Source organism: Cricetulus griseus, chromosome 2 (assembly GCF_003668045.3).
Source record: "Cricetulus griseus strain 17A/GY chromosome 2, alternate assembly CriGri-PICRH-1.0, whole genome shotgun sequence".
NCBI lineage: Eukaryota > Metazoa > Chordata > Mammalia > Rodentia > Cricetidae > Cricetulus > Cricetulus griseus.
In genome coordinates this window covers 398,705,085-398,731,774 of record NC_048595.1, presented here as the reverse complement: position 1 = coordinate 398,731,774, position 26,690 = coordinate 398,705,085, and the positions used below count along the sequence as shown (strand labels likewise).

The following is a 26,690-nucleotide window of genomic DNA, read 5'->3' as shown; positions in this document are numbered from 1 at the left end:
AAGATCTGAACAGTCAATAGCTAGGCAGAAGAGCAACAGGTGTGGCTAGTGGCAGAGAATAAATAGGAGGAGAAGTCTAGGCTCCAGAAAAGCAGAACAAGAGAAGAGAGGAGGGAAGGAGGGAGATGCCACCAGCAGACAGGAGAAACAGTAAAAGATATGGAAGGAAAGAAAAGTAAAAGCCCCAAGGCAAAAGGTAGATGAAGAGAAACAGGTTAAGTTAAAAGAGTTAGCTAGAAATGAGCCTAAGCCAGACTGAGCATTCAAAACTAATGTGCTGTGTCGTGATTTGGAAGCTGGTTGGTGGCCCAAAAGAAAAGCCTGGTACAGTGGTATCTATTTCAAGCTGGAAAAGAACTATGAAGTGAATCTTGAACTTTGATCCTTCTGTCTCACTGGGATGGTGAGGCAGGGTCTTACTGTGTAACCCATGCTGACCTTGTATTCCCTTTTTCCTATCTCCACATCCTGCAGGCATTGCAGCCTTGGGCCACTATACCCTGCCACTGTCTAGTTTGGGTATATCCAGATCCAATCTGTGCCACTTTGCTACTGGTAGTTCAATGGTGTATTTTGGGGTTATTATAAGGATTGTAAAAGCGTTTATAAGTAATGTACTCAGGAAATGTAACTGTTTTTCCAATGTCCGTCTTTCTTTTTTAGGACTCCTTTATCTGTGGGCGCTGGGTTCCGCAGGCACAGCACTGTCTGTCTTCCTAACGTCCTTTCTGACTGTCCTCTAACGTTTTTCCTGAGAGTGCCCCAACAGGATGACACAGTCTGTATTTTCCTCAGGGCTATTCACGGGCGTTGGAGGGTTTAATTAGGTACTTTCCTAAACCTGGCTTATTTTGGGCTTTTTCCGTACTAAGTAAATGAGTGGGAGACGCTGTTGGGGATTCGGAGTTGGAAAAAACAGTAGTCTCAAAAAAAAAAACAAACCAAAACCAAACCGCGGTGCTCTTTACTGCAGGTTGGCCCTGCGACGTGCCCGCTCCGTCCGCTAGGGGGCGCGCCAGGAAGTTCCGGAAGTCCGTCCGGGAACCTCACACGGAACTTTTCTTCATTGCACTTCCGTTGAGCTTCGCGCTGTTGTTTGTCCTGTACGGCTACCCGTCCGCACACGAATCTAGCCCGGGAACTAAAAGTCAGGGGAGCGCAGTCCACACCCGGGAGCTTGTAGATTCCAGACGCCCTCCGGACTGGCAAGATGTGTTCCCTGGGGTTGTTCCCCCCGCCGCCTCCTAGGGGTCAAGTTACCCTATATGAGCACAATAACGAGCTGGTGACCGGCAACAGCTATGAGAGCCCGCCTCCCGACTTCCGGGGCCAGGTGGTCTGGATGGGGATGCAGGGGTGGGTCTGCGGAAATTGGGAATGGGTGGCAAGGGCTTGCCTGCCACGGAGACTAGAGAGAGCGAAATGTATTTGAAGGCTGGTATTGGCTTGTAGGGGATGCCAAGGCATGCGAGGAGATGCTGGAAGGGGTAGAGAAAAGGAAGGATGCTCTGAGTCTGGTATTTTCTAATGTCAACCCTGTGAAAAATGATTGGGGTTTGCAGATAAGGGCTAAACTTTGTTTTTCTGTCTCACAAGAGTTACATTTGTGGATATGGGAAATGGGGCCGTGGAATCTCTTATGCCTAGTCCAGCCATGGGTTGGAGATGTTAGGAAGTTCTGGTAAGATCTGGGGAAGAGACTGACTTCCATCCCCCAATTTTGAGGTATAGTGGATCAATCTTCCTGTCCTACACCTGACCAAGGATCCCCTAAAAACTCCTGGGAGGCTGGACCATGGTACGAGAACTGCCTTCATCCATCACCGGGAGCAAGTGTGGAAGAGGTGCATCAATGTTTGGTGAGGCATGGCAAAGGGTTGCATAGGCCGTGGTCTACAGAGTCTGGAGGGATGTTGTCACCACACCTCTGCTTTGGGAAGCTCTTGAGAAGGTTGCACTATCCAGTCTCTATCGTCATATCTGTAACACAAAAAATCATACATATTAGACAACCCATCCAAAACCCAAGGCTTTGTCAAAGCTTCATTTATCCCTAATGGCTTGTCTTGGTTTCTGGTATGATTTTTTTTTTTCCCCCGAGACAGGGTTTCTCTGTGGCTTTGGAGGCTGTCCTGGAACTAGCTCTTGTAGACCAGGCTGGTCTCGAACTCACAGAGATCCTCTGCCTCTCGAGTGCTTCGATTAAAGGCGTACGCCACCAACGCCCGGTAGTTTCTGGTATGGTTTTACACACTTGTTCTCAGCACCCACCTCATGTCGTTCATTATTCATTCTGAGCTTAGATCTGAAGCTCAGGAAAGTTAGCTAAAGGATTTATTGGTTCAGGCATACATAGGTCACATGTAAGAGCTGAAGCTGTGTTACCTGTGTTAGTATTCAGGCCTCTGTACTGGCCTGCCCTTGGGGTTCTGACAGGATTCGCCCTCAGATGCAGCTACTAAGAGCACTACCTGTGCACATTCACTATGCTCCTTTTTAAAAGGGCCCTGCCCACTTCCCAACTTTTTCTCTCTGCTTCTGTCTCCCTCTCCCCCCTTCTCTTCCTTCTTCTCCCTCTGTCTCTCTCTTCTCTTTTGCTGCTGCTGTTCCCAAAGGCCTGTCTCCCTCTCCCTTCCCCACTTCTCCCATTCACTTTCCCCAATAAAAAACCTCTCCATCCAAGCTCTGTCTCATGGCGTCTTTCTCTTGAACGCCACTTTTTTTTTTTTTTAAAGACTTTATTTATTATGTATACAACATTCTGCTTCCATGTATATCTGCACACCAGAAGAGGGCACCATATATCATAACAGATGGTTGTGAGCCACCATGTAGTTGCTGGGAATTGAACTCAGGACCTCTGGAAGAGCAGCCTGTGCTCTTAACCTCTGAGCCATCTCTCCAGCCCAAACTCCACTTTTTATTTTTATTTTATTTTAATTTCTTGTTTTATTTATTTATTTTTTTGAGACAGGGTTTCTCTGTGTAGCTTTGGAGCCTATCCTGGCACTTGCTCTGGAGACCAGACTGGCCTCAACTCACAGAGATCCGCCTGCCTCTGCCTCTCAAGTGCTGGGATTAAAGGCATGTGCCACCAATGCCTGGCCGAACTCCACTTTTTAAAATTACGACAACCTGACCACTACTTTTAGCTGTGTAGCTTTGGGAAAGTTAATCAACTCTGTTCTCAACAAACCCTATCTTACAGTATGGTATTAAAGAGATGCAAAGAACTGAGGCATGTCTTGGCACACACCTTGAAATGTTTGTTGTCACCGTTATTATCCTTACCGTTATCTGTAAGAAGGATCCCTGGAAATTAAGTTGCTGGGTTCATGGGTTACTTTGTGAGTTGTTGCCACATAAAACTAGGTGTGGCAGTGCATGCCTGTAGTCTCAGCACCAGGCAGAGGGGGAAGTTTATTGTCACTTTTGGCTTTATAGCAAGATTGAGGCCAGTCTGGACTCCATGAGACTGTCTCAAAAACAATCAACCAAATCAAAATCCAAATAAAACAGAGAACCTGGGCGATAGGATTGTGGTAATGGTTAAATTGGACTACGGAAGTACCTAGCCCAATGCCTGGCACATCTTTGGCATATTTGCTGTATAATTACTGCTAGATGTTTCTCAGGATATTGTTCTTTTCCTTACTGATGTCTTAATTATTTCTCAAGTCTGTGTACTCTGTTTCCCAAGTCTCTTTTATGTCGGGCAGGTTCAGGCTACTCCAACATTTTTTTTTTCGGGAGTCCTTTAGTAGCTTCTTTTTTTTTTTTTTTTTTTTTTTCTCGAGACAGGGTTTCTCTGTGTAGCTTTGGAGCCTATCCTGGCACTTGCTCTGGAGACCAGGCTGGCCTCGAACTCACAGAGATCCGCCTGCCTCTGCCTCCCGAGTGCTGGGACTAAAGGCATGAGCCACCAATGCCTGGCCTTAAGTAGCTTCTTAAGTGATCTCTTTCTCCATTCTGGACTTTTCTAACTTCAGATTGATCTTTCTGAAATGCTCATATGATTGTTTCCCTTGCGTAAGACACTTCAATGACTTGCCATTCACTATTGGAAAATAAGGTTGATGCTCTCTTTCTCGCTCCTTCCCTCCTCCTTCATTATCCTTTTGAGACAGGATCTCATCTCAGTCAGTATGTAGCCCTGGCTGGATAGAACTCACTATTTAGACCAGGTTGGCTGAGGACTCACAGGGTTCTTCCCGCATGCTGGAATTAAAGGTGTGAGCCACTACACCTGGCCAAGCCCTAACTGACTTGCTCAGAAAGTCCACCATCCCTAATCCATGAGATTTAGTTGCCTCACCTGTAAGTGGGCAAACTCATTTAGAGTAGCATGATAGATAAACAAAAGGATGAGCCAGGCATGGTGGCGAACACTTTTAGTCCCAGCACTTGGGAGGCAGAGGCAGGTGGATCTCTGTGAGTTCAAGGCTAACTTGGTATACAAAGGGCTGACAGGGTTGTTACACAGAGAAACCCTGTCTTGGGGTGGGGGGAAGCAAAATATAAAGTGCTTGATGCTTAGTTGGCACTCATTAAAATCCAGTACCGAATGCCTCATAAGCCCAGACTAGCCCCATACTCACCTTGTTGCTAAGGATCTTGAAATTCTAATTCTCCAATTTTTATCTACCCAGTGCTGGATTATAGACATGTGCTACCAAACCTGATTTTATGTGCTGGTAGGATTGAACCCAGGGCTATATTTATGCTAGGCAGGTACTGTACCATCTGTGCCACACACACCCCGACCCTGTTTACTATGTATGTTGAATGAATGAGACCTGTTAAGGGGGGTTGTGACAGGATGAGAATAACTCTTATCTTTTTCTCCTTGTGAGGCGTGATGTGGGCCTTTTTGGAGTCCTGAATGAAATTGCAAATTCAGAGGAAGAAGGTACGTACTCCTCTCGTCCCCTCTACTTGTAAGCTTGTCTCCTCTTCATACTTTCCCCAAACTCAGCCCGACACCTGTTAGTCCAACTACTCCCATAGCCTGCTTCTTTCTGTCACTGTCTCTTTTACATACCAATAAGCCTCAGAGTGGGTAATAGGAAGAAGGTATCTAGACCCAATCCATGCTGGGCACAAGAATTAAAGAGTTTTGACTTTGTCTTCTAAGAGCATGGCTAGTAAGATGTAATCCAAGCTGTCTCTTTAACCCCACAGTGTTTGAGTGGGTAAAGACAGCATCCAGCTGGGCCCTGACTCTCTGTCGATGGGCCTCCTCCCTCCATGGCTCCCTGTTCCCACACCTATCTGTAAGTTTGACTTCCTGCCTCTTTCCTTTGTGGACAGGGCTGGGGGTGGGAGTGACCCAGTTCTTCCGTGGGAAGGTTGACTAGGTGAGCTCCTCTGTGTGGTATGTCTATCTGCTGTGTTCTTACAGCTCAGGAGTGAAGATCTGATTGCTGAATTCGCCCAAGTAACTAATTGGTGAGTGCATAAACCCAGGCCCTCTGTGGGTCAGACATCTTGAAGTGTGAAATTCAAGACAGGTTTTTTGTTAGTTTTTTTAATGTGTGTAACAGCCATAGCTGTCCTGAAACTTACTTTGTAGACCACACTGGCCTCAGACTCACAAAAATCACCTGCCTCTGTCTCCTGAGTGCTGGAACTTAAAGGTTCACACTACCACCACCCAGCAGTGGGGATGTGTTCTTGACTGATGATTGATGTAGGAAGGCCTAGCTCACTATGGTGGTCCTAGATGATATAAGAAAGCAGACTGAGCTTGGTGAATACCTTTAATCCCAGCACTTGGAAGGCAGAGGCAGGCAGATCTCTGAGTTCAAGACCAGCCTGGTCTACAGAGTGAGTTCTAGGACAGGCTCCAAAGCTACACAGGGAAACCCTGTCAAACAACAAAAACCAAAAAAAGAAAAAAAAAAGAAAAGAAAAAAAAGGAAAAAGATATATATATATAGTGGCGCATGTCTTTAATCCCAACACCGGAGCAGAGATAGGCAGAGCTCTGAGCTCAGGCCAGCCTGGTCTACATGGTGAGCTATGGAGAGCTAGAGCTACATAGTGAGGCACTGTCTCAGAAACCTGAAAACAAAACAACCTATCCAGCCACCCACCCCACCCCCCATAAAGAAACAAAGAAAGCAGACTGAGCAAGCCAGTAGGTTAGGACAGCACGACCTCTGCTCTAGTTCCTGCTATGGCTCTTGGTGAGCTACCCTCACTGCCCCTGGATGCTGGATTACAAGCTTTTGGCTGTGCTGTTTTATCACAACAGTAGAAACCCTAAGACACTCCTCTCCTCACCCTCAGAAAGGAACAAAAGAAAAACTGAGCATCCTTTTCTTGTGTGGAAGGGAGTCTGAGTGAATGGGTAGGCTGTTTGTGGAGGTACAGCTACTGACTTCATCCCCCCACCCCAGGTCTAGCTGCTGCTTGCGGGTCTTCGCATGGCACCCTCATACCAACAAGTTTGCAGTGGCCCTCCTGGATGACTCTATCCGTGTGTATAATGCCAGCAGGTACATGGGTGTATACAGCAGTATCTGTTCGGTTCATACTAGTCTCACTGTCTGCCCTTCGTGGGCTGGTCCATAGAACTTCCTTCTAGAATTGGTTAGGGACAATCCACAATTGAATGTGTCCTTTCTAAGTGTCCCGTCGTGTCCCCCCCCCCCCCCCCCCCCCCCCGCCCCACCAGATGTGATCTCTGCTGAGATCCATCTGTCTCTGCTTCCCTAGTGCTGGGATTAAAGGTGTGCACTATGACACCCAGTGTACATCTTTATCTCTGCTTCTGTCCCACAATACCCCATGCTCTTGAACCAATCCCTGGGAGGGTCCCCGCTTTGCCCCCTCTGTGCTGGGGAGCAGATCTAAGCCATTGTACAGGCAAAGTACCAGAGTTAGGTCCTTGAGTGTAGCTTTCTTCTGTGTGGTTTTACCTTTCATCTTTTTTATTTTACCTTTTTTTGTGGGTGGGCGCAGGGTTCTGGTGTAGCCCTAGCTGTCCTGGAACTCTGCAATCTGTCTGATTCTGCCTGTTGAATACTGGGAAAGGCATTTGTCACCATACCCAGCCTGGTTTTATCTTCTTTTAAAATTTTTATTTTATGAGCATTGATTGGTGTTTTTCCTGGATGAATGTCTGTGTGAGGGTGTCAGATCTGGAATTAGGAGTTACAGATAGTTGTGTGAGCTGCCATGTGGGTACTAGGAATTGAACCCTGGTTCTTTGGTAAAGCAGCCAATGTTCTTAACTGCTTAGCCATCTCTCCAGCACCTAAATTTTATTTTTTGAGTGTTTTGCCTACCTGTATGCCTGTTCATTACATGCAAGCAGTGCCTGTGGAGGTCAGAAGAGGGCAACGTATGCCCTGGAAATGGAGATAGACAGTTGTGAGCTGCCTTGTGGATGCTGGGAATTGAACCCATATCCTCTGGAAGATCAGTCAGTGCTGTAAACCACTGAGCCATTTCTCCAGCACCTTGTTTTATCTGTTTAATTGAACTCAGGTTCCCTGAGCTCAGTGTTCCTGCTTTGACTCAGCTTCCCTTCCCTTTACCCTAGCACTATAGTTCCCTCCCTGAAGCATCGCCTACAGCGAAATGTGGCAGCCCTGGCCTGGAAGCCCCTCAGTGCCTCTGTCTTGGCTGTGGCCTGCCAGAGCTGTATTCTCATCTGGACCTTGGACCCCACCTCCTTATCCACAAGGTGAGTCCTAGCAGCCTGTGCTGACCTGTCCTGGGGGTCATGCCTGGGGCCTGTGGGGGTTTGCAGGTTACCCTCCTCATAGCACTTCTAAGGTCAGGTAGGTGCTAAGACAAAGGGACAGAACTTAGAGGCTTCTGGGATCATGGGAGAATGTAAGTCATACACTGTCAGAGTTATAAAAGTAGAGCAGGGACAAATACAGATATGAGTAGAAACCATAAAAATTGGGGCAGTCACCAGTTGATGGTGGCACATGCCTGTAACCCAATAGTGGGAGGCAGAAGGCAGATCTCTTGAATTCCAGACCAGCCTGGTCTACAGAGCAACTTCCAGAACAGCCAGGGCTATGAAGAGAAACATTGTCTGGGGGGGGGGGGGGAAGGAACATTCTCCGTAAGAACTAAATATAAAAACCGTAAAATTCTAAAATTATGAACAAATAAGGAAACGTTTTGGCCAGCTCCAGATGTGGAAGAACTAAGGACAGTGCTGTACCTGCAGCCCAGCTAGCTGCTCAGGAGTCTGAGACAGCAGGACCACCTCAGCTCAGAAGGTTGAGGACAGCCTGAACAACAGCCTGAGACCCGAGACCACCTTAAAAAAAAGGGGGGAGGGGGAGGGAGCAGGATGGTGGGTGGTGGAGGAAAGGGACCCGTGAGAGAGAATAAAAGAATTTGGTTTTTTGTTTTTTTTTTTCCTTTTTTTTGGTTTTTTTGAGACAGGGTTTCTCTGTGTAGCTCTAGCTGTCCTAGAACTAGCTCTTGTAGACCAGGCTGGCCTGGAATTCATTATGTAGATAAGGCTGGCTTTGAGCTCACAGAGTATGTGCTACCATGCTTGGCATTTTCTTTTTTTTTTTTTTAAGAAAGTACATTTAAGCTGGGTGGTGGTGGCGCATGCCTTTAATCCCAGCACTCGGGAGGCAGAGGCAGTTGGATCTCTTTCAGTTCAAGACCAGCCTGGTCTACAAGAGCTAGTTCCAGGACAGCCTCCAAAGCCTCAGAGAAATCCTGTCTTGAAAAACAAACAAACAAAAAAACAAAAAAAATAAATGTACGGGGGGAGAAAAGAAAGTACATTTACTTATTGTGTGTCTGTGGGGACACATGCCACTGCTTAAGTGTGGTCATTAGGACAATTTTGGGGAGTTACTATGTGGGCCTCCGAGATTGAATGCAGGTCTTCAGGATTTCCACCATGTGGGTGCTGGGAATTGAACTTGATCTTCTGGAAGAGAACTTAGTGCTCTTAACCACTGAATCATCTCTCCATCCCTTCTAGGAAATTAATTTTCTCCCCCTAAGGAGAAGCCAGCAAAGTTTTATTGAGAATAGAGTAACAGTTCCTGTAGGAGGGAGGCTTAAAAAAAAAATGGGCTGCTCTTTAAAATGTTTTTATTTTAGGGGTAGAAGGTTCAGGAAAGATTGTTTCAGGGGATCTGATGCCCTCTTCTGGCCATCATGGGCACTACATATACTGGGGCACTGATGTGCATGCAGGCAAAATAGTTATACACATAAAAAGTTATATACATAAAACAAAGATTTAGTTTTGATCACGTGTATGTGTCACATGCACACGTTATTGGGACAGTGGAGCTACCCAGAGTGAGTTGGAGCTCTTAAGTTTGAGCTGACTTGAAAGATAGTTGCCATTCACTGTAAAGTTGAATTATCTGTCAGTGGCAAGGCCCTCAGAGGAATTAAAGGTGGTTACTGCTCGGTGGAAAGGGAGAGCCAGGTCCCAGTAGTGGAGGTCAGTCCTCACGCAGCTATTTCTGGTAACTAGAAAGCTGTGGGCACATGGAAGGGAGATTGGTGCTGGGCTTGAGAAAGAGGACGAGTGGAGGTTGGTTCCTTGAGGTAATGTCATTGGTGACACAGCACAGTGGGGAGTGACACTCCAGCATAACCTCTTTTAGACTCACTGCCAGGAGTGTCTTCAGAGATCTGGATTGCAGCTTCTGCTTTTCCCCCCGAAAGACATGGTTTCTGTGTAGCCTGGCTGTAAAAGAACTTGCTCTGTAGACCAGGCTGGCCTGGAACTCAGGGATCCAACTGTCTGTGCTTGCCAAGTGGTGGGATTAAAGTCCAATGCCACCACCACCCAGCTAGCTTCTTTTTTTAAATATATTTTTATCTGGGCTCCTATCCTGCACATCAGGGCTCTCCATAGATCTTCCTTTAACCTTTACCATTATTGTCCATTTTTCCTAACCTGGAGGTTATGAGTTAGGGGTTCTAGCAAAAGCAAGGAAATGGAATCATGATATGACAATTCCATTTTGTGGTGTTTGGGTGCTGGCAGGTTAGAAGAGGGCACTGATATCCTGGAGCTGGAGTTACAGGTGGTTTTAAGCCACCTGCAGTGAGTGCTGGGAAAGCAAACTCCTACCTCTGAAACTGAGGCAAGTGTTCTTAGCCACTTACCCTCTCTCTAGCTCCCTTGATGCGTTTACCATCTTTTTGTTTTTGAGATGGGTTTCTCTGTGTAGTCCTGGCTGTTCTGGAATTTGTTCTGCAGACCAGGCTGTCCTGGAACTCAGAAATCTGCTTCCCAAATGCAGGGATCAAAGGCATGTGCCACCACCCTAGCCTGTTTATTATCATTCCCCTGCCCCCTTTTTTTTGAGACCTGGTTTCTCTGTCTTGGCCTCGACCAAGCTGGCCTCGAACTCAGAGATCTGTCTGTATTTGCCTCCCAAGTGCTGGGATTTAAAGGCATGTGCCACCACTCTCTAGCTTTTATTATCTTTTTACCCTATCCCTTTGTTTATCCCACAGACCCTCCTCTGGCTGTGCCCAGGTATTATCTCACCCTGGACACACACCAGTCACCAGTTTGGCTTGGGCCCCCAATGGGGGGCGGCTACTCTCAGCCTCCCCTGTAGATGCTGCTATTCTGGTGAGTGGTCTCCACCCCTATGTTGAGACAAGAGCCTTCTTCACCTGGTGGTGGAAATCTTGCAGGGAGTGAGATTGTCTTCAGTTTATATAGTGAAGGAGCTATCCCCAGATCTTACTCTGGTGACTATCATTGTAATCATAAACCCAGGTCTTCCTATTGAGAAGACAGTTTCTTGCTGTGTCCCCTTCTCTGGGCTTTTGTGCAGGGACGAGGGTAGCCTAAGTGAGCTGATTGTTAGTGCTCTGAGTTTCTGTACCATTTCCCTTCCTCTCAGGTATGGGATGTCTCAACAGAAATCTGTGTCCCCCTTCCCTGGTTCCGAGGAGGGGGAGTTACCAATTTGCTGTGGTCCCCAGATGGCAGCAAAGTCCTGGCTACTACTCCTTCAGCTGTCTTTCGGTGAGTGGGTAAAAAGCTGAAGGAAGCCAAGATCTAGAGAAAGGCACATGGCTTCTGGACCTGACTCTGGGGACCAAAAACCTGGGGACAATCCTAGTTTGGAGCATGAAGGCCCCAGGCTATAATCTGTCTTTCTCTGGCTCAGAGTCTGGGAGACCCAGATGTGGACTTGTGAGAGGTGGCCAACTCTCTCAGGGCGCTGTCAGGTAAGAGGGGCCTAGGACTCACAGAAATTAGGAAGGGGATTTTTTTTTTAATTGGACTGGATCCCTTTGATGGTTCCCCAGCTCTACTACTGTCCTCTTTAGTCCTGTCTTAGACCTCTTTTCTCCTGGCTTCTTCTTCTGTCCCCAGACTGGCTGCTGGAGTCCAGATGGGAATCGATTGCTGTTCACTGTACTAGGGGAAGCACTAATTTATTCCTTGTCATTCCCAGAAGGATGTGGTGAGTTGACATTTCATAATACAGACTGTATGGGGCAGTAGAGGGAGACAGCAGCCAATAGAGTGCACTGAGGGGTGAAGGAAGTATAGAAACCTAGGAAACCAGCCAATCACTGCATGCTAGAAACCTCTGCCCTTACAGGAACGGAGAAGGGACATGTTGGAGGTGCAAAGTCAGCAACGATTGTAGCCGATCTTTCTGAGACAACAATACAGACACCAGATGGAGAGGAGAGGTGGGTTTCAGTGCCTGTGGGAGGAGTGATGAAAAGTTGGAAGAGCCACATTTGAATGCTCCTGTCCTGTCACAGGCTTGGGGGAGAGGTCCATTCCATGGTTTGGGACCCTAGTGGTGAACGTCTGGCTGTGCTCATGAAAGGTAAGGAGCAGAGAGAATGGGGCATGCTTTCTTTTGGTCTCACTGAGTAGCCTGGGCTGTCCCTTTTGCTTCTGCCTCATTACACCCACTAGAGAAAAGGGGCCTTTCTTAAACCACAGCCTAATAGATTTCTGATAGTAGCAGGGCTGCTGTTCTGTCCTTTCCCTCTGGGCCTGGCTTCCAGAGTTCCCTATATTAGCTGACTCCTTTCTTACAGGAAACCCACGGGTACAGGATGGGAATCCCGTAATCCTCCTTTTTCGAACTCGAAACACACCTGTGTTTGAGCTGCTTCCCTGGTAAGTGCCTGGCAGACCTCTGGGTCTGGACTCCACAGCACCTGCCATGTGCAACTGCACAAACTTCCCTGCCCACACTTGTCTCTCACCTCTCTTCCTCTTCTTGCCACAGTGGCATTATTCAGGGAGAGCCAGGAGCCCAGGCTCAGCTCATCACTTTCCATCCTTCCTTCAACAAAGGGGCCTTGCTCAGTGTGGTGAGTAGATGGGCTAGGTGTGTGTATGTAAGCTTGCTTATGTAGATGTCTTCTGGATGCCTGGAACCTCAGACTCTTCCCTACTCATTTTCTGCAGTGCTGGTCCACAGGCCGAATTGCCCACATCCCTCTGTACTTTGTCAATGCCCAGTTTCCACGCTTTAGCCCAGTGTTTGGCCGGGCCCAGGAGCCCCCAGCTGGAGGTGGAGGCTCCATTCATGAAGTGCCACTATTTACTGAGACATCACCAACCTCTGCCCCTTGGGACCCTCTTCCAGGACTACAACCTGCTCAACCCCACTCCCCTCACTCTCACTTGTAAATAAAGTCTTCTGGTTTTCTACTTATCTACCAGGCTGTATTTTTCTTTTCTAGTACATTGCTTGGATACAATAGAAAACAAGGATTGGGTCCACGGACCAAGATTCTACTGTCATTTTCTAACTGGCTGAGAATTTGATCAACTTATTTAGTCCTCAGAATTTTTTTTTTTTTTAAGATCTGTTATGTAGGAGAGGCTGGAGAGATGGCTCAGCTGTTAACAGCACTGCCTGTTTTTCCAGAGGTACTGAGTTCAATTCCCAGCAACCACATGGTGGCTCACAAACACCTTGAATGAGATCTGGTGCCCTCTTCTGGCAAGTAGGCATACACGCAGGCAGAACACTGTACACACTGTACACATAATAAATCTTAAAAAAAAAAAAAAAAAAAAAAAAAAAAAAAAAAATTAGGCGGGGCGTTGTTGGTGCTCGCCAGGCAGGCGGATCTCTGAGTTCGAGACCAGCCTGGTCTACAAGAGCTAGTTCCAGGACAGCCTCCAAAGCCACAGAGAAACCCTGTCTTGAAAAACCAAAAAATAATAATATGTTGTGAGCCAAGTGGTTGCTGGGAATTGAACTCAGGACCTCTGGAAGAGCAGACTGTGCTCCTAACAACTGAGCCATCTCTCCAGCCCTTTATTTTTTTAGAATTTAATGTTTTGTGGTACATATGTGTATCACATGTGTAGCTAGTGCCCACAGAGTCAGAAGGAGGGGGTGTTAGACCCTCTCAACTGGAGTTATAGACAGTTAACGTCAGTGCAGGAAATTGAATCTGATTCCTCTCCAAGAGCAACAATGCTTGTAACTGCTGAGCTGCCTCTCCAGCCCACTATGTTAGTTTTCAAATGTTTTGAAAAGCAGTGGGAAAACACCTACCATAGGTCCTGTACAGGGGATATTGACTTACCAAGTCTGAGAAAATTAATAGGTTTGGTGGATAAGAGCCCGTTGTCAGAGATGAAGTTTTATTTGACTACAGCATTTGCAAGGGGTGTGGGTGCTGGGTGCTGGGCAAGAGTGGCACGGGCCATGTTCAGGGCACCTTCTCGAGTGCGGTGCCCACCAATGAAGCCACTGGCATGGACAAAGATGCAGCCAGGTATCCCACTGACTTGGTCCAGGGCCTCATCCCGAAGTCCCCGCCATGGCTCTGGCAGGGGCAGCCTATATTTAAGAACAAACAGAGGCATAAGGGTGGCAGACTCCCAACAGTGCTGAAACAGACCTGAAGGAAGGTAGAGTAGTTTTGTGGGGACTCACCGACTTTGGAATGAGTGAGGCTCCTTGGGTACACATTGGACTCGCCACTGTCCAGCCTGGTCAGTGTAGATAACAAAGGTGATGGCCACTGGGGGGGACAGCTCAGATTCTAGGTGGTAAAGATGCTCCTTCCAAGGACACCCACCTTTTGCAAGTTCCACTATCTTTCCACTTGAGTCCACCTGAAAGGGAAGTAGTGTGTGGCTAGGTTTGGGTAGAAGCAGGAGACCCAGTAGACCAGATGGCTCAGAAGCATCCCTGGCTCTCAGGACACCTCCCAGGTATACCTGGAATCGCTGGGCCAGAGCCTCTTCTACCAAGGCGCGGGCTGGCAGCCAGCTGTGCTGGTAGAAATTTAGTCTCTGTAAAAACTCTTCTTGCACCAAGTCCATCGCACGCCTGAACCCTGCCTGGGAACAGTGGAAACCATAAAACATGTGCACTGACCCAAATTCTACTTCACAGGACTTGGAAGGCATCTGTTCTTCCTTTGTACTCAGGCTCTCCTTACCTCAGTATCTTGGTTGGGTTGGTTCCAGGTGGGATTAAGTCGAGAAACCCGGGCACTCAGTGTAGTGGTCAGTGCATATCGAGGCTCCCCTTCTTCCCACTGAGAAATCCCATTGTCCACGGCATCTACCTCTTCCACAAAGTTCTCGTACATCTAAAGCAGCAGGGGAGATGTACTTGATACTCATCATTGTAAAGATGGCATAGGTTTCACAGAATGTAAATACATACTTCCTCACAACAGTCCTGAGTGTTTCACCATTGACCAGATGGGAAGGAGGGAAGGAAACAGCTTAGTGTTAGGACTGGAATTCAGATCACCTGACTTCTAACACACCTGTGGCCAAGGCCAGAGTAGCCTGTGTACCCGGGGGCTGCTTTTTTTTTTTCTCTTCCCATTAATTTGTGTGTGTGTGTGTGTGTGTGTGTGTGTGTGTGTGTGTGTGTGTGTGTGTGTATGTGTGTGTGTGACTGCTGTTCTGTATATATACCTGCATTCCTGAAGAGGGTGTGAAATCCTATTATAGATGGGTGTGAGCCACCATGTGGTTGCTGGGAATTGAACTCAGGACCTCTGAAAGTGCTCTCAGGGGCTTGTGCCATCGCTCCAGGCCTCACTGAAAAAAATTTTTTAAGCTGGGCATTGTGGCACACATGTTTAATCCTAGCACTCAGGCAGAGGCTGGCAGATATGAGTTCAAGACCAAGCTGGTCTACATTGAGTTCCAGGACAACCATAGTGAGATCCCATCTGGAGGAAAAAAAAAAAATTTAAACTTTTTTATGGCCAGGTGGTGGTGGTACACTCCTTTAATCCCAGCACTCTCGAGGCAGAGGCATGCAGATCTCTACAAGAGCTAGTTCCAGGGCAGCCTCCAAAACCACAGAGAAACCCTGTCTCGGGGGAAAAAAAAAAAAGATAGAAAATCTTTTTCATGTGTATGGGTGTTTTGCTTGCCTGTGCACAATGTGTATGCCTAATGCTAGTGGAGGCCAGAAGAGGGCATCAGATCCCCTGAAACTGGAGCCACAGACTAAAGTGCCATCTGGATGTTGGAAACCGAATCCTGTCCTCTGGAAGAGGATCCTGTGCTCTTAACCTGCAGCTTGGCTGTGCCGTTTGAACAAGGATTTTAGTTCCCTACGTAAGATTGTGGAAATGGATTCCTGGGCCAAGGGAGGGAAGAGTATATGTGCTAACTAGGCTGCATAGCAAATTAATGAGGCAGTTAAGTGGGAAAGTGTTTGATGGACATAAAGAGCTATTGGGGGGGGGGGGACGACCTAAGACATGGGCTTTGAGATGAAGCCATACTATACCATGTTTTCAGCAGCTGCAACACTTGAGTCTGAAGAAACAGAATAATGCCTAAATTCTAGGGCAGCAGCAGGAGATACTCCCCTACAAAATGCACTTCATACCAGTCACATGTGTGATGTGTCGAAAGAGCACTGAGAATCGAAAATGTTAACTCCTCCCTGCACAGCATCTCTTGTTGTACCAGGTGATACTCACTTAAAACTAGCATAATCAGCTACTTAGAAAACCCATCAGCAGAGGAAGTAAGTCACCCCATTTGTCTAAAGCCTTGGCACCCCCAAAGTTTTTTTTTTTTTTTTTTTTGGTTTTCCAGACAGAGTTTCTCTGTGGCTTTGGAGGCTACCCTGAAACTGAAACTAGTTCTTGTAGACCAGGTTGGTCTAGAACTCACAGAGATCTGCCCGCCTCTGCCTCCCGAGTGCTGAGATTAAAGGCATGCGCCACCACCGCCCAGCACTCCCAAAGCTCTTATCCTACTCACCTCTTCCCCCTTGGCACATAAAATGGGGGAAGATGCTGGAGAACTGAGCTTGAGGTCTGAACCCAACAGTCCACCTGCAAAGCTGTGGGCTGGACTTCAGGGTTGATGCAGTCTGAGGTGCTGGGGACTGGATGAATCTGAGGCTTGACTGAATGTCACAGGAATAGGGTTAAGTGTTGTACTTGGTACTGTTTGGCCTGAAGAACAGTAGCCTGAACCTGCAGATGCTTCTGTAATCTGTTCCTTTCTGCCCAAGCTTGCCATCTCCTGTGCCACCAGTGAAGCATGGAGATGCTCAACAGCCAGGGAGCCAGCCTCTCTTAGCCCAATGCCTTATCTGTTTACTGAGAAATACTGAATAATTCTTTTGTTTGTTTGGTCTGCTTTTATGAGTCAGGATCCAGGTTGGCCTGGAACTCAAGATCCTCCTGTCTAAGCCTCTCAAGTGCTGGGTGAAATGTATACCACCACACCTGGAATAATTGTTTTTGGATGTATGGCATGAAAGACTGGAAAATGCTACTTTCAAAGCTCTTCCCCTGAATGCTGTGGTGTGCATACTCACAGTCTCAGACCTTAAGCAAGCATACTACTTAGTCACAAGTTCAAGGCCAGCCTGAGCAACATAGGCAGAACCTATCTGAAAATAATAAAGTATTAAGACCCCTTTCTTATGTATTAATGTCCAACCCTCACTCCCCACTCCAGGATGTAGGTTGGGAAGGAACAAAGAGCATACCTGATGGGGAGATAACTGTTGGGAACCTGTGATGGTTTGAGTAAGAATGGCCTCCACAGGCTAATACATTTGAATGCTTAGTCATTAGGAGTGGCACTACTTGAGAAGGATTAGGTGTGGCCTTGAACAAAGTGTGTCACTGGGAATGACCAAGCCATGCCCAGTGTCACTTCTCCTGCCTGCCAATCTGGATATAGAACTGGATGCTACCTCTTTAGCACTATGTCTGCCTGAAGGCCAATATGCTCTCTACCATGATGATATGGACTATACCCTTGAAATCATAAGCAAGCCCCAATTATATGACTTCTTTTATAAGAGTTGCAGTGGTCATGGTGTCTCTTTGCAATAATGGAACAGTGACTAAGACAGTCCCCTACAGTCCAATAAAGGCCTAGTCCAGTGTTGCATCAGTGCCATTCCTAGCCAACCTGGTGGGAATGTATATATAGGCCTTCTTTGTCTTCAGGTCCCTACCTTGTCATAGAGGGTATCCACAATGCTGTCCTCTTCACTAGTGCCCAGCAACTGGGCCAGTAGCTTATGCCCAAAATGCAGATAGACAAGTCCCGCACTGCTCAACTTGGTCTGCCATGGCTTCCCAGGGCACAGGGAACTCATAGTTTCTGTAAAAGTCCTGAGGAGCACAGGGAAGGGCTACAGTGAAGGAGTTGGTTCAGGAGTCTAGTGTGTGCATACAAGTTTACATGTGGAGACCTGTGAATCGGTAGGATGGGGCATGCTGTACGAACAAGAAGAAAACCCACTCAAATGATGTTTGCTTTTCCTCCAGTGCCAACATAGGCCTTGGTTCAAAGCTTCTATTCCTGCATTCACTTGACAATGGTTGGAACTCATCACTTACTGAATGCCAGGCTTTGTGCTTTGCATATTAAGGAGAAAAACTAAGATCCTGTCCTTTCAAGTTCATCAGTGGGAGGTGGACAAAACAACAGAGCAACTGTAGTTCACAGGACCATGAGGACCTGACCTCCAGATGCTCAAGTCCTTTATGTAAAATAGGGCAGTGTTTGCCTATAAACTACACACATCCTCCTGTGTGTATATATGTATATTTTTTTTGTTTTGGAGTCAGGGTTTCTCTGTGTATCCCTGGCTGTTCTGGAACTCTGTAGACCAGGCTGGCCTCAACTCAGGAGATCTGCCTGCCTCGGCTCCCCGAGTACTGGGATTAAAAGTGAGTGCCACCATGACTAGCTATAATTTTTTTTCTGGATGGGAACAGGTCTTGTGTGATCCAGGCTAGGCTGAAACTTACTCACAGATGATAACCTTTAACTCTTGACCCTCCTGCCATTACTTCCTAAATGCTGGGGTTACAGGTGTGCACCACCTTCCTTACTTCTCCCATATTTTTTAGATCATCTCTAGATTACTTAATAGGATACAGATGTTAGGTAAGTAGGTGTTATACTTTAAAGAACAAGAAAAGCCTATTCACATTCCATACAGATGCTTTTTACTTAAACAAACAAACAAAAAAACAAAACAAGCCAGGGACTAGAGAGATGGCTCAAAGATTAAGAGCACTGGCTGCTCTACCAGAGGTCCTGAGTTCAATTCCCAGCAACCACATGGTGACTCAAAATAATCTATAATGAGATCTGGTGCTCTCTTCTGACATGCAGACAGAACACTGTACTCATAATAAATAGATTAAACAAGCCAGGCACAGTGGCACACACCTTTGATCCTAGTACTCGGGTGATAGAGGAAGGCAGATCTCTGTGAGTTCTAGTTCGAGGTCAGCCTGGTCTACAGAAAAGTTCCAGGGCAGCCAGGGCTGTACACAGAGAAACCCTATCTGGATAAACTACAAACAAACACAACAGAAGGGGACAAAATTTCCTGAACTGGAAGGAGGAGTCATGAAATTTTGGAGGTGGGAAGTGGGGACACTCAAGTTTGAGATGAGGGCGAAGGGTGGCAATGGTGCTGTGGGTAACAGCTCTCTTCTGTTGCCATGATAAAACACGGCAGAGACCAACATAGGGCAGCATCAGCCCACAGTTCACCACAGCAGGGAAGGGGCAGGAGTTTAAGAATCACATCTCACCCATAGGCAAAAGCAGAGAAAACTAACAAGCCTATGCATGCTTCTATTGCTTGGCTTACTTCTAACTCCCGCAGTCCAGGAATCAGTGCCCCGCCCCACATCAATCAAGGTAATCAAGGCATCCCACATAGGTGCCCACCAGCCAGCCTCAAGTGGATAATCCCTCACGGAACCACTTCCTAGGTGATTCTGAAATCCAGGTTGTGTCAAGTTGAAAATTAAAACTAACCATCACCGGGCTGGGGATGATAAAAGAGCTGGTTGCTCTTGCAGCCCCAGAGGCAGATTCAATACCTACATCCACATGGTGGCTCACAACCCTCCTTTAACTCCAGGGCAGCCCGACGCCTTCTGACTTCTGCGGGCACCAATGCACATGAATCCAGGCGAAACACACACACACACATTAAAATAAAAATGCACAAGACCACCGTAGTGGACTATCCTTGAATTAGAAGGATTCAGTTGCCTGCAGCAAGGTTTCAGTCCCAGAGCGATTAAGGAGTTTGGTTTCAACCACGAGGCAGTGGTGGACTTGGGCAGTAAAAGGCAGAATTGCAGCACAAACGAAAGATAAATCAAGGCAGTCAGAGAAGAGGTGTTTATGAACTCACCTCTGGTGATGATCGTAACGGTGTCTCAGAGGGTTGTACTCGCCACCCACATCCACCACGATGTCACAAGAAGCCAGTTTTTCGGGGTCCCGAGTCCGCACAATCTCTGCATCCTGCAGACACAGAAAGGAGGGGCTGTCAGGCAGGAGTCAGAGGATGAAGGGTGGGTTTCCAGAGGTGTGGTGCTCAGGTTAGTTTTCCTGGCCGTCCATACCTTGTACTCTGGCAGGAGGCGGAGCAACGCGCAGGCCAGAGCCTCATCGCAGTGGAAGGTGCCGTTGTGCGTCCCGATTCGCGGCGGTGCCATGAGGTTGCTGCGAGGCCTTTTAGGGGGCGAAACGGACTCTGAACCGAGCATGCGACGCTGGGTTTGGAGAAGTGACCGCAGCGGCAGCAACACTGTTAGGATATCACGCAGGAAACAACCCATAGGGTTCCCTCCCCTGGAAGGTTGACCCGGAAGAGGAAGTGTCTAGTGCATTTCACTTCCGCCTGCAAGCTATCCCCACGGCAACGACAAAAAAAAAAAAAAAAAAAAAAAAAGTGCACGCTTTCTTCCAGCTCCTCAAAGCCCCAAGTGGAACCTCGAAAGGCAGCGTGGCTGACCCATTTTCGTGTTCTAGGCGAAAGTACACCTCTGGACACTCCCAGTTCACCACCAGTCCCTTGTTTAACGCAAGAAAAGACCACCATTTGCCCACCTGGCGCATTTATTAACATTAAACACAAGACCCTCTCTTCCCAGACACCAATAGGCCACTCCCCACAAAGTCCTAGGCCCCTTGAAACAGGGTTCCTCTCTGCTTCTTTTCTGCAACATATCCTCATGCCTTGGCAGTCGCCTGAGTCGCCCCCAGGGCTGTGAGCTGCTGGATCTTCTGGCTCATCGTTTCCATGACAGCTAAGAGAGAAGGAGGAGAGTCATCCTAAGGGACTATACGGGAGAACCCAGGTGAGGAACACACACACAGTCTACACTGTGTCAGTCAGTACAATAACCGCTGGAATGTATGTCCAATGAGACTGTTTCAAAACAAAAACAAAAAGCCACCAACACTTCGATGGCTTTAACATCAAAAGCAGCTCTTCCTATACCCGTTTTCCAGACTGATTTAGTTGGTGTGAACTGGACCTGCACTTTCTTTTTAAACTTCCTGGAGGACTGCTATGTACAGCCGCCAATGTGGTAACTGCTAGTGTTTTCTTAGCAGATTTCTACTGTGTTTATAGACATTTTATCCCAACCCATTATCAGATTTCTTCTTAATCACTCAACCCCCAGGATAACACATCAGGACACCAAAGAGAAACAGAAACATCTTTTCTGTTGTTGAGACAATGTGTCTTTACATAGTGCTGGCTGGTCTCTAACTCAGAGATCTGCCTGCCTTTGCCTCTCAAGTGTTGGGATTAAAGGAAGTGAACCACTACATCTAGCAGAGACATGGTTTTAACTTGGAGAAGATACCTCCAAGGTTTTTTTTGTTTTGTTTTTGTTTTTGAGGGGGGGGGGGTCAAGACAGGACTTCTCTGTGGCCCTGGAGACTGTCCTGGAACTAGCTCTTGTAGACCAGGGTGGTCTGGAACTCACAGAGATATGCCTGCCTCTGCCTCCCGAGTATTGGGATTAAAGGCGTGGGCCACTGTCCAGCTTTGTTTATTTTTAAGATTTATTTAATCATGTAGACAGTGTTATGTCTGCATGTATGCCTGCAGAAGAGGGTACCAGATCTCATCATAGATGGTTATGAGCAACCATGTGATTGCTGGGAATTGAACTCAGGACCTCAGGAAGAGCAGCCAGTGCTCTTAATCTCTGAGCCATCTCTCCAGCCCTAATACCTCCAAGTTTTATGTTATTATCCATGTTCTTTTTTGAGTGTATATGTTTATGTGTGTCCACCACTAAGCATATGTGTGGAGACCAAAGGAAAGCATGGTATCTTCTCTTGCTGTATCATTCTGTCTAGTCCCCCTGAGATGGGGTATTTCACTGAACCTGAAACTTACCCATTCAACTAGGTTGACCAGTCAGTGAACTGCCAGGATCTATTTGTCTCTGTCCTACCAGAGACAAACCTACTTGGGTTACAAGTTCTTGGATCATGCTCAGCTTTTGTGTTGGTGCTGAGTCCTTATGCACCAAACCCACTAAGCCATATCCCCAGGCTTTGCTTGCTTTTTTTTTTTTTTGGTTTTTCGAGACAGGGTTTCTCTGTGTAGTTTTGGAGCCTCTCCTGGCACTCTCTCTGGAGACCAGGCTGGCCTCGAACTCATAGAGATCCGCCTGCCTCTGCCTCCTGAGTGCTGGGATTAAAGGCATACGCCACCAATGCCTGGCATGCTTGTTGTTTTCAAATGTTAATACAGTGTATGTGTGTGGGCACACTCACGCTCATGTGCACCTGAGCAGATGTATGTGCACCATGTTCATATAGGAGACTCAGAAGTCGTATCTCCCGGTACTGGAGTTGTAGGTGGTTGTGAGCTGCCACATGGGTGCTTGGATCTGAACCTGTGTCTTCTACAAGCACATTAAGTGCTCTTAACCACCAAGCCATTTCACCAGCCCCTGTGTTTTCTGAGACAGGATCTTGGTATGTACCTTAGCCTGGCCTCTAACCTGGAAAACTCTTGCCTTAGCCTTTTGAGTACTAAAATTACAGGTGTGCCCCACAACATACAGCTGGATTTCTCATTTAAATGGATAGTATTGTACATGGATTATGTATGTGGGCACACACACATATATACACATACATTTTACTTATATTTACACATATATGCAAACATGTAAATTTTTTTTTTTTTTTTTTTTTTTTGTGGTGCCAAGGATTTAACCCATGACATGTACATGCAAGGCACTCTGTTTTTTTGTTTTTTTGTTTTTCTGAGATAGGGCTTCTCTGTGTAACAGTCCTGGCTGTCCTGGAACTAGCTCTTGTAGACCAGGCTGGCCTCGAACTCACTGAGATCTGCCTGCCTCTGCCTCCCAAGTGCTGGGATCAAAGGTGTATGCCACAGCCAACCAGCATGCTAGGCACTCTCACTACTGTATGTCTCTCCCCCAAGCCTAAACCAATTAAGTCTTTTTGGGAGGTGGGAACAAGAGTCTCATGAAGTCCACACCGGCCTTGAAATGGAGGAATTAAAGTGTGTACCACAAAACCTGGCTGCTGCTACGCAATCCTCCCGCTTTAACCTCCTCAGTCTTGGGGATTACAGATGCATGCATTCACTCATGCCTTATGCAATAAATGTTCTTTTTCAAGGAGGCCAGGAGTTCCCAGGGGAGATGGCTTAACAGCTGGAATCACTTGCCACAAAGCCAGATGACAAGAGTTTAATATCTAGAACCCAGGAGGAAAGGAGAAAACCAATTCCTGAAAATTTCCCCCCAACCTCCACACATGTACCATGGCACTCATGTGCTTCCCCTCCACCTCCCAGAGACATGACAGACAGACAGACAATCATAGACAGAGTTTTACAGAACTGACCTTGTTTCATGGCGTGCTTCTCCTGAACGGCTGGCTGGATCTTCTCCATCTGCTTGGTAAGGAAGTCTATCTTCCTTTTGAAGAAGTCCTTGGCATCCTCAGCTGTCTGCAAGATGGGAGGTCAGTAAGGGAATAAAAGAAGACCCCACCTCTCAGAGGACATCCGTAAGCTTCTTACCAACTCACCTTCTCCACATAGTACCCAGTGCCCACATCAATGAGCACATGTTCCACATCATGTAACTTCCCAGGGACATACATCTGAGAAGCAAGGATTAAGGGAAAACACACAGTTTTGTCAGCCAGAGCCATAACCCCAAGCAACAGAGTTGGTTCCTTGTGAAGACAACAGAAGCTGGAACACCGACTTGTCCCGATCCCACCAGGATTTCTCCATTAGCTTTCCACAAAGAGAGATTAGATGGCAACTGTGCTTTCCCAAGGTTCTAGAACAGTGAAAGTAGATAGCTAGCCTCATCCACCCCAGCCATAAATCCTGATGGATTACTACAAATTCTTACAACTTTTTTTTTAGATTGTATATATGTGCATCGTGTGCATGCCTGGTGCCTGCATAAGTTGGGAAAGGTTGCTGGATCCCCGGAATTGGAGTTATCTACACCAAACTAGGTTCTCTGCAAGAGCAAGAAGTGCTCTTAAGCACTAAGCCCCCTCTCCAGCCTCAGATCATCATTAACTTTTAGATTACATTTACTGGCTTTTGTATACATGTTTTCACAAGTGCGTATGCCATGGAACATGTGTGGAGGTTGGGAGTTGGTTTTCTCCTTCCACCATGTGGTTATTGGATTAAACTGAGGTTGTATGTGTTTCTGCACATTTTTACCCACTAAATAATTTACTTAAATTTGTTTTAGTGCATTGGTGTCAAAGTGTCAGATCCTGGAAACTGGAGTGTGGGTGCTGGGAATTGGACCTGGTCCTCTGGAAGAGCAGCCAGTGCTCTTAACCACTGAGCCATTTCTCCAGCACCACACTATCACTATTATTTAACTTAAGCAATCTTCACAAATTAGGTTTCTCTCTTAGCCTGCGGTTTCACGGATTATTTTCAACAAATGGAAAAACAATCTAGGTTTCTTATTAAAAGTAGTTTTGGAATGAGCCACAATTAAGATGAAACTAACAGAGCCAAGTTCCCAATTTCACTATCTTACTATTTCCCTATTGCTTTAACCAACTGCCAGTTTTATCTCCATATTAGATGAACATCCCACACAGCAAAGAGAAACATTACACTTCAATTCTTCATTGAACTCTGATGGAAAGAAAGTATTGGATAGCTACTGGTCCTAGGTTAAGACAAGAGAATTATGAAATGTGTATGACTCTTTTTTTTGGTTTCCAAGCCAGGATTTCTCTGTGTAGCCCTCGTTGTCCTAGAACTCGTTCTGTGGAGCAGGCTGGTCTCGAACTCACAGAGATCCACTTGCCTCTGCCTCCCAAGTGCTGGGATCACCATGGGTTCCCTATCACCATGCCGGCTATGATTGTTCTTAAAATCTTTGGCTGACTGTTATCAAAATTCTCCCGGTTTGGGGGAATGACGGAGAAAGAAGGTAAGGTAGCATTTCCTGTGGAAAGGATACAGAACTCGTCAGCGGAACCAGTAATTCTTTTCCTGTGAAAGTAATGAAGACAAACAGCTGGGGAAGGCTGGCCGCTCCCACGTGAAGACGTTAGGGGGAGGGAGCTCCTACGGGGCATCCAGACAGTGAAAAGAACAGCAACAGAGGTGACGGGAGCTGAGGGATGTCTTGTGCATTTTAGCTTTCCCGTAGGCAGCATGCAGGGCCTTGTGTGGCTATACACACTACGTAACGGGCAGTTTTCTCTACGGAAAACCAGAGCGGGAGGACACGGCAGAGACGCGGGCTAGCGACGGTTCCCCAGGTGCCCTCACCCGCCTCACCCATACCCTCGTTGCTCTTGTTCAGCACGTTCAGACAGTCCTTGGCTTCCACGTACTTGGTCTGCACCACCTTGAGCTGAGCAATAGACGTGGACAGAAACTCCACTTCCTACAGAAACGGAGATAAAAGGGGTCAGTCAGCCCGGGGACCCGAGAGGGCAGCTGGGCTCGGCCAGAGGGGGCGGGACCTGGGACCGGATAGGGGTTTCCCTGGGAAAGGAAGCCTCCCCAACGGGAAGGCGCGGGGCGAACGACTTCGCGCGGCCGGAGGACGTGGTACGCGAGGAAGGTGAAGGGACTGGGCCTCACCTGGTCCAGCTGGTTCTTGAGCATTTCCAGTTGTGGCAAATTCAGCTCCGTGATGTTAATCGACTGCGCCATGTTGGGTAGGAGGACTACCGAAGAGGAAGCCGGCTCGGCGTGCGCCGCTCTAGCCAGCCTCCGCGATATTTCTGTGGTGCCGCCCGGGGATACGCTCTGCGCTGCTCGTCTCTATGACCCTGGGTCTCTGAAGGATCTCCAGCTTGATTTATAGAGGATAACGGAGACGCTGAGTATACTAGAGCCAGCACGACTCAGCAGCAAAAAACAGGGCTTTAGCCTTCAAGGAACTGGAAACTCTTGAAAGTCCTTAGGACGCAACCGCAAGATTGTAAAGCTGTTTACGCTGCTGCACGTTGATAGGACAACTCTGGTGACAGGCCAGGAGGGAGCCTGTGTTGTGACAGAACCACTAAGGTGCTTGTGGAAACGGTGCTTTAAAGGACAAACGAAGTGGAAAGGACGCTAACGAGCCACCAACTACCGACCAACAAATATAGCTTAAGTTTGTGTGTCTGTTTTGTCTGCGTGTGTGTGTGTGTGTGTGTGTGTGTGTGTGTGTGTGTGTGTGTAGTGTTAAGGACGCTGGATTGCTTGGAGCTGGAGTTACACTTAGTTGGTAGCCTCCATCTGAATACTGGGAACTGAACCTAGGTCGTCTGGAAGAACAATCCAGTGTCCTTAACTGCTGAGCATCTGTCTAGTGCCAGCATAATTATGCTACGTGTGTTAAATATGAGTGATTTATAAATGTAAGATATATGCTTCCCCCGCCTGGTGGTGGTGGTGGCCACTCCTTTAATCCCAGCACTAGGGAGGCAGAGACCGTCGGATCTCTGTGAGTTCCAGGACAGCCAGGACTGTTACACAAGGGAAGTCCTGTCTTGAAAAAACAATATATATGCTTCCTCAAAACAATTTAGGTAGGGAGACAGAAGCTGTCTGTGAGTAGCAAAAGCTCATAGAATCTGGACTAAGTGTAGTAGCCCTAGTGAGAAGAACAGTGGTTTCTAAAATCACTGAGCAGAGGCAAGGACAATGGAGACATTAAACACACCCTCTACACTCTCCTTGCCTGTGCTTGCCTTTCACTGGGGCATTTTGATGACCTTCTGTCCTGCTCTATCACCCAAGGCCCAGCCACACTCAACTGTGGGAATTCTGTCACTGGTCTACCAGCCAACTGAGAGGCATTTTGTTGTTGTTCAGGAGGTGGGGTTTTCATTGGGGATGTGACTGAGGAAGCCAGCAACAGTGGGGGGTAGAGGTGGCTTGTGTCTCAGCTCAGGC

At 47.3% G+C, this 26,690-nt stretch overlaps 3 protein-coding genes across 5 annotated transcripts; 1 reads left to right on the top strand and 2 right to left on the bottom strand.

The window, feature by feature from the left end:
- The first annotated feature begins 1,076 nt into the window (after nt 1-1,076).
- Aaas (aladin WD repeat nucleoporin) lies at nt 1,077-12,667 on the top strand. 3 transcript variants are annotated; one of them, XM_027396691.2, is made up of 16 exons: nt 1,077-1,333; nt 1,732-1,859; nt 4,854-4,909; nt 5,182-5,273; nt 5,402-5,448; nt 6,402-6,500; nt 7,550-7,693; nt 10,477-10,597; nt 10,875-10,999; nt 11,145-11,205; nt 11,354-11,444; nt 11,586-11,679; nt 11,755-11,822; nt 12,040-12,121; nt 12,234-12,318; nt 12,391-12,618. In XM_027396691.2, the coding sequence occupies exons 1-16, from the start codon at nt 1,211-1,213 to the stop codon at nt 12,481-12,483; spliced, it is 1,509 nt and encodes a 502-aa protein (XP_027252492.1). In that variant the 5' UTR covers nt 1,077-1,210; the 3' UTR covers nt 12,484-12,618. The 3 variants fall into 3 exon arrangements, with proteins under 3 accessions (XP_027252492.1, XP_027252490.1, XP_027252491.1); XM_027396689.2 differs by having other exon boundaries at nt 1,078-1,333; nt 12,416-12,667; XM_027396690.2 differs by lacking the exon at nt 1,077-1,333 and adding an exon at nt 1,364-1,517 and having other exon boundaries at nt 12,416-12,667.
- Nucleotides 12,668-13,588: 921 nt separating this feature from the next.
- On the bottom strand, nt 13,589-20,114 carry Myg1 (MYG1 exonuclease). The gene is made up of 7 exons (XM_027396692.2): nt 19,861-20,114; nt 19,647-19,759; nt 17,433-17,592; nt 14,416-14,568; nt 14,192-14,314; nt 13,905-14,086; nt 13,589-13,808 (listed from the first exon to the last, which is right to left on the bottom strand). The coding sequence occupies exons 1-7, from the start codon at nt 20,074-20,076 to the stop codon at nt 13,610-13,612; spliced, it is 1,146 nt and encodes a 381-aa protein (XP_027252493.1). The 5' UTR covers nt 20,077-20,114; the 3' UTR covers nt 13,589-13,609.
- Nucleotides 20,115-20,338: 224 nt separating this feature from the next.
- Pfdn5 (prefoldin subunit 5) lies at nt 20,339-25,548 on the bottom strand. The gene is made up of 6 exons (XM_027396693.2): nt 25,389-25,548; nt 25,086-25,188; nt 24,757-24,788; nt 23,333-23,407; nt 23,147-23,252; nt 20,339-20,547 (listed from the first exon to the last, which is right to left on the bottom strand). Exons 1-6 carry the CDS (start codon nt 25,458-25,460, stop codon nt 20,471-20,473), a joined length of 465 nt encoding a protein of 154 aa, XP_027252494.1. The 5' UTR covers nt 25,461-25,548; the 3' UTR covers nt 20,339-20,470.
- Between the last annotated feature and the right edge of the window lie 1,142 nt (nt 25,549-26,690).

Excerpts from the sequence above, each read along its gene's own strand:
- Aaas (XM_027396689.2), top strand. The coding sequence starts at position 1,211 with ATGTGTTCCCTGGGGTTGTTCCCCCCGCCGCCTCCTAGGGGTCAAGTT. Across the intron at positions 11,445-11,585 it reads GTCATTCCCAGAAGGATGTG|GAACGGAGAAGGGACATGTT; the intron begins GTGAGTTGACAT and ends CTGCCCTTACAG. Across the intron at positions 12,122-12,233 it reads GTGTTTGAGCTGCTTCCCTG|TGGCATTATTCAGGGAGAGC; the intron begins GTAAGTGCCTGG and ends TTCTTGCCACAG.
- Pfdn5 (XM_027396693.2), bottom strand. The coding sequence starts at position 25,460 with ATGGCGCAGTCGATTAACATCACGGAGCTGAATTTGCCACAACTGGAA. Across the intron at positions 25,189-25,388 it reads TCAAGAACCAGCTGGACCAG|GAAGTGGAGTTTCTGTCCAC; the intron begins GTGAGGCCCAGT and ends CCGTTTCTGTAG. Across the intron at positions 23,408-24,756 it reads TGGTTCCGCTGACGAGTTCT|ATGTATGTCCCTGGGAAGTT; the intron begins GTATCCTTTCCA and ends CTTGCTTCTCAG.
- Myg1 (XM_027396692.2), bottom strand. The coding sequence starts at position 20,076 with ATGGGTTGTTTCCTGCGTGATATCCTAACAGTGTTGCTGCCGCTGCGG. Across the intron at positions 17,593-19,646 it reads CGTTACGATCATCACCAGAG|GACTTTTACAGAAACTATGA; the intron begins GTGAGTTCATAA and ends TGTGCTCCTCAG. Across the intron at positions 14,087-14,191 it reads CTCTGGCCCAGCGATTCCAG|GTGGACTCAAGTGGAAAGAT; the intron begins GTATACCTGGGA and ends CTTCCCTTTCAG.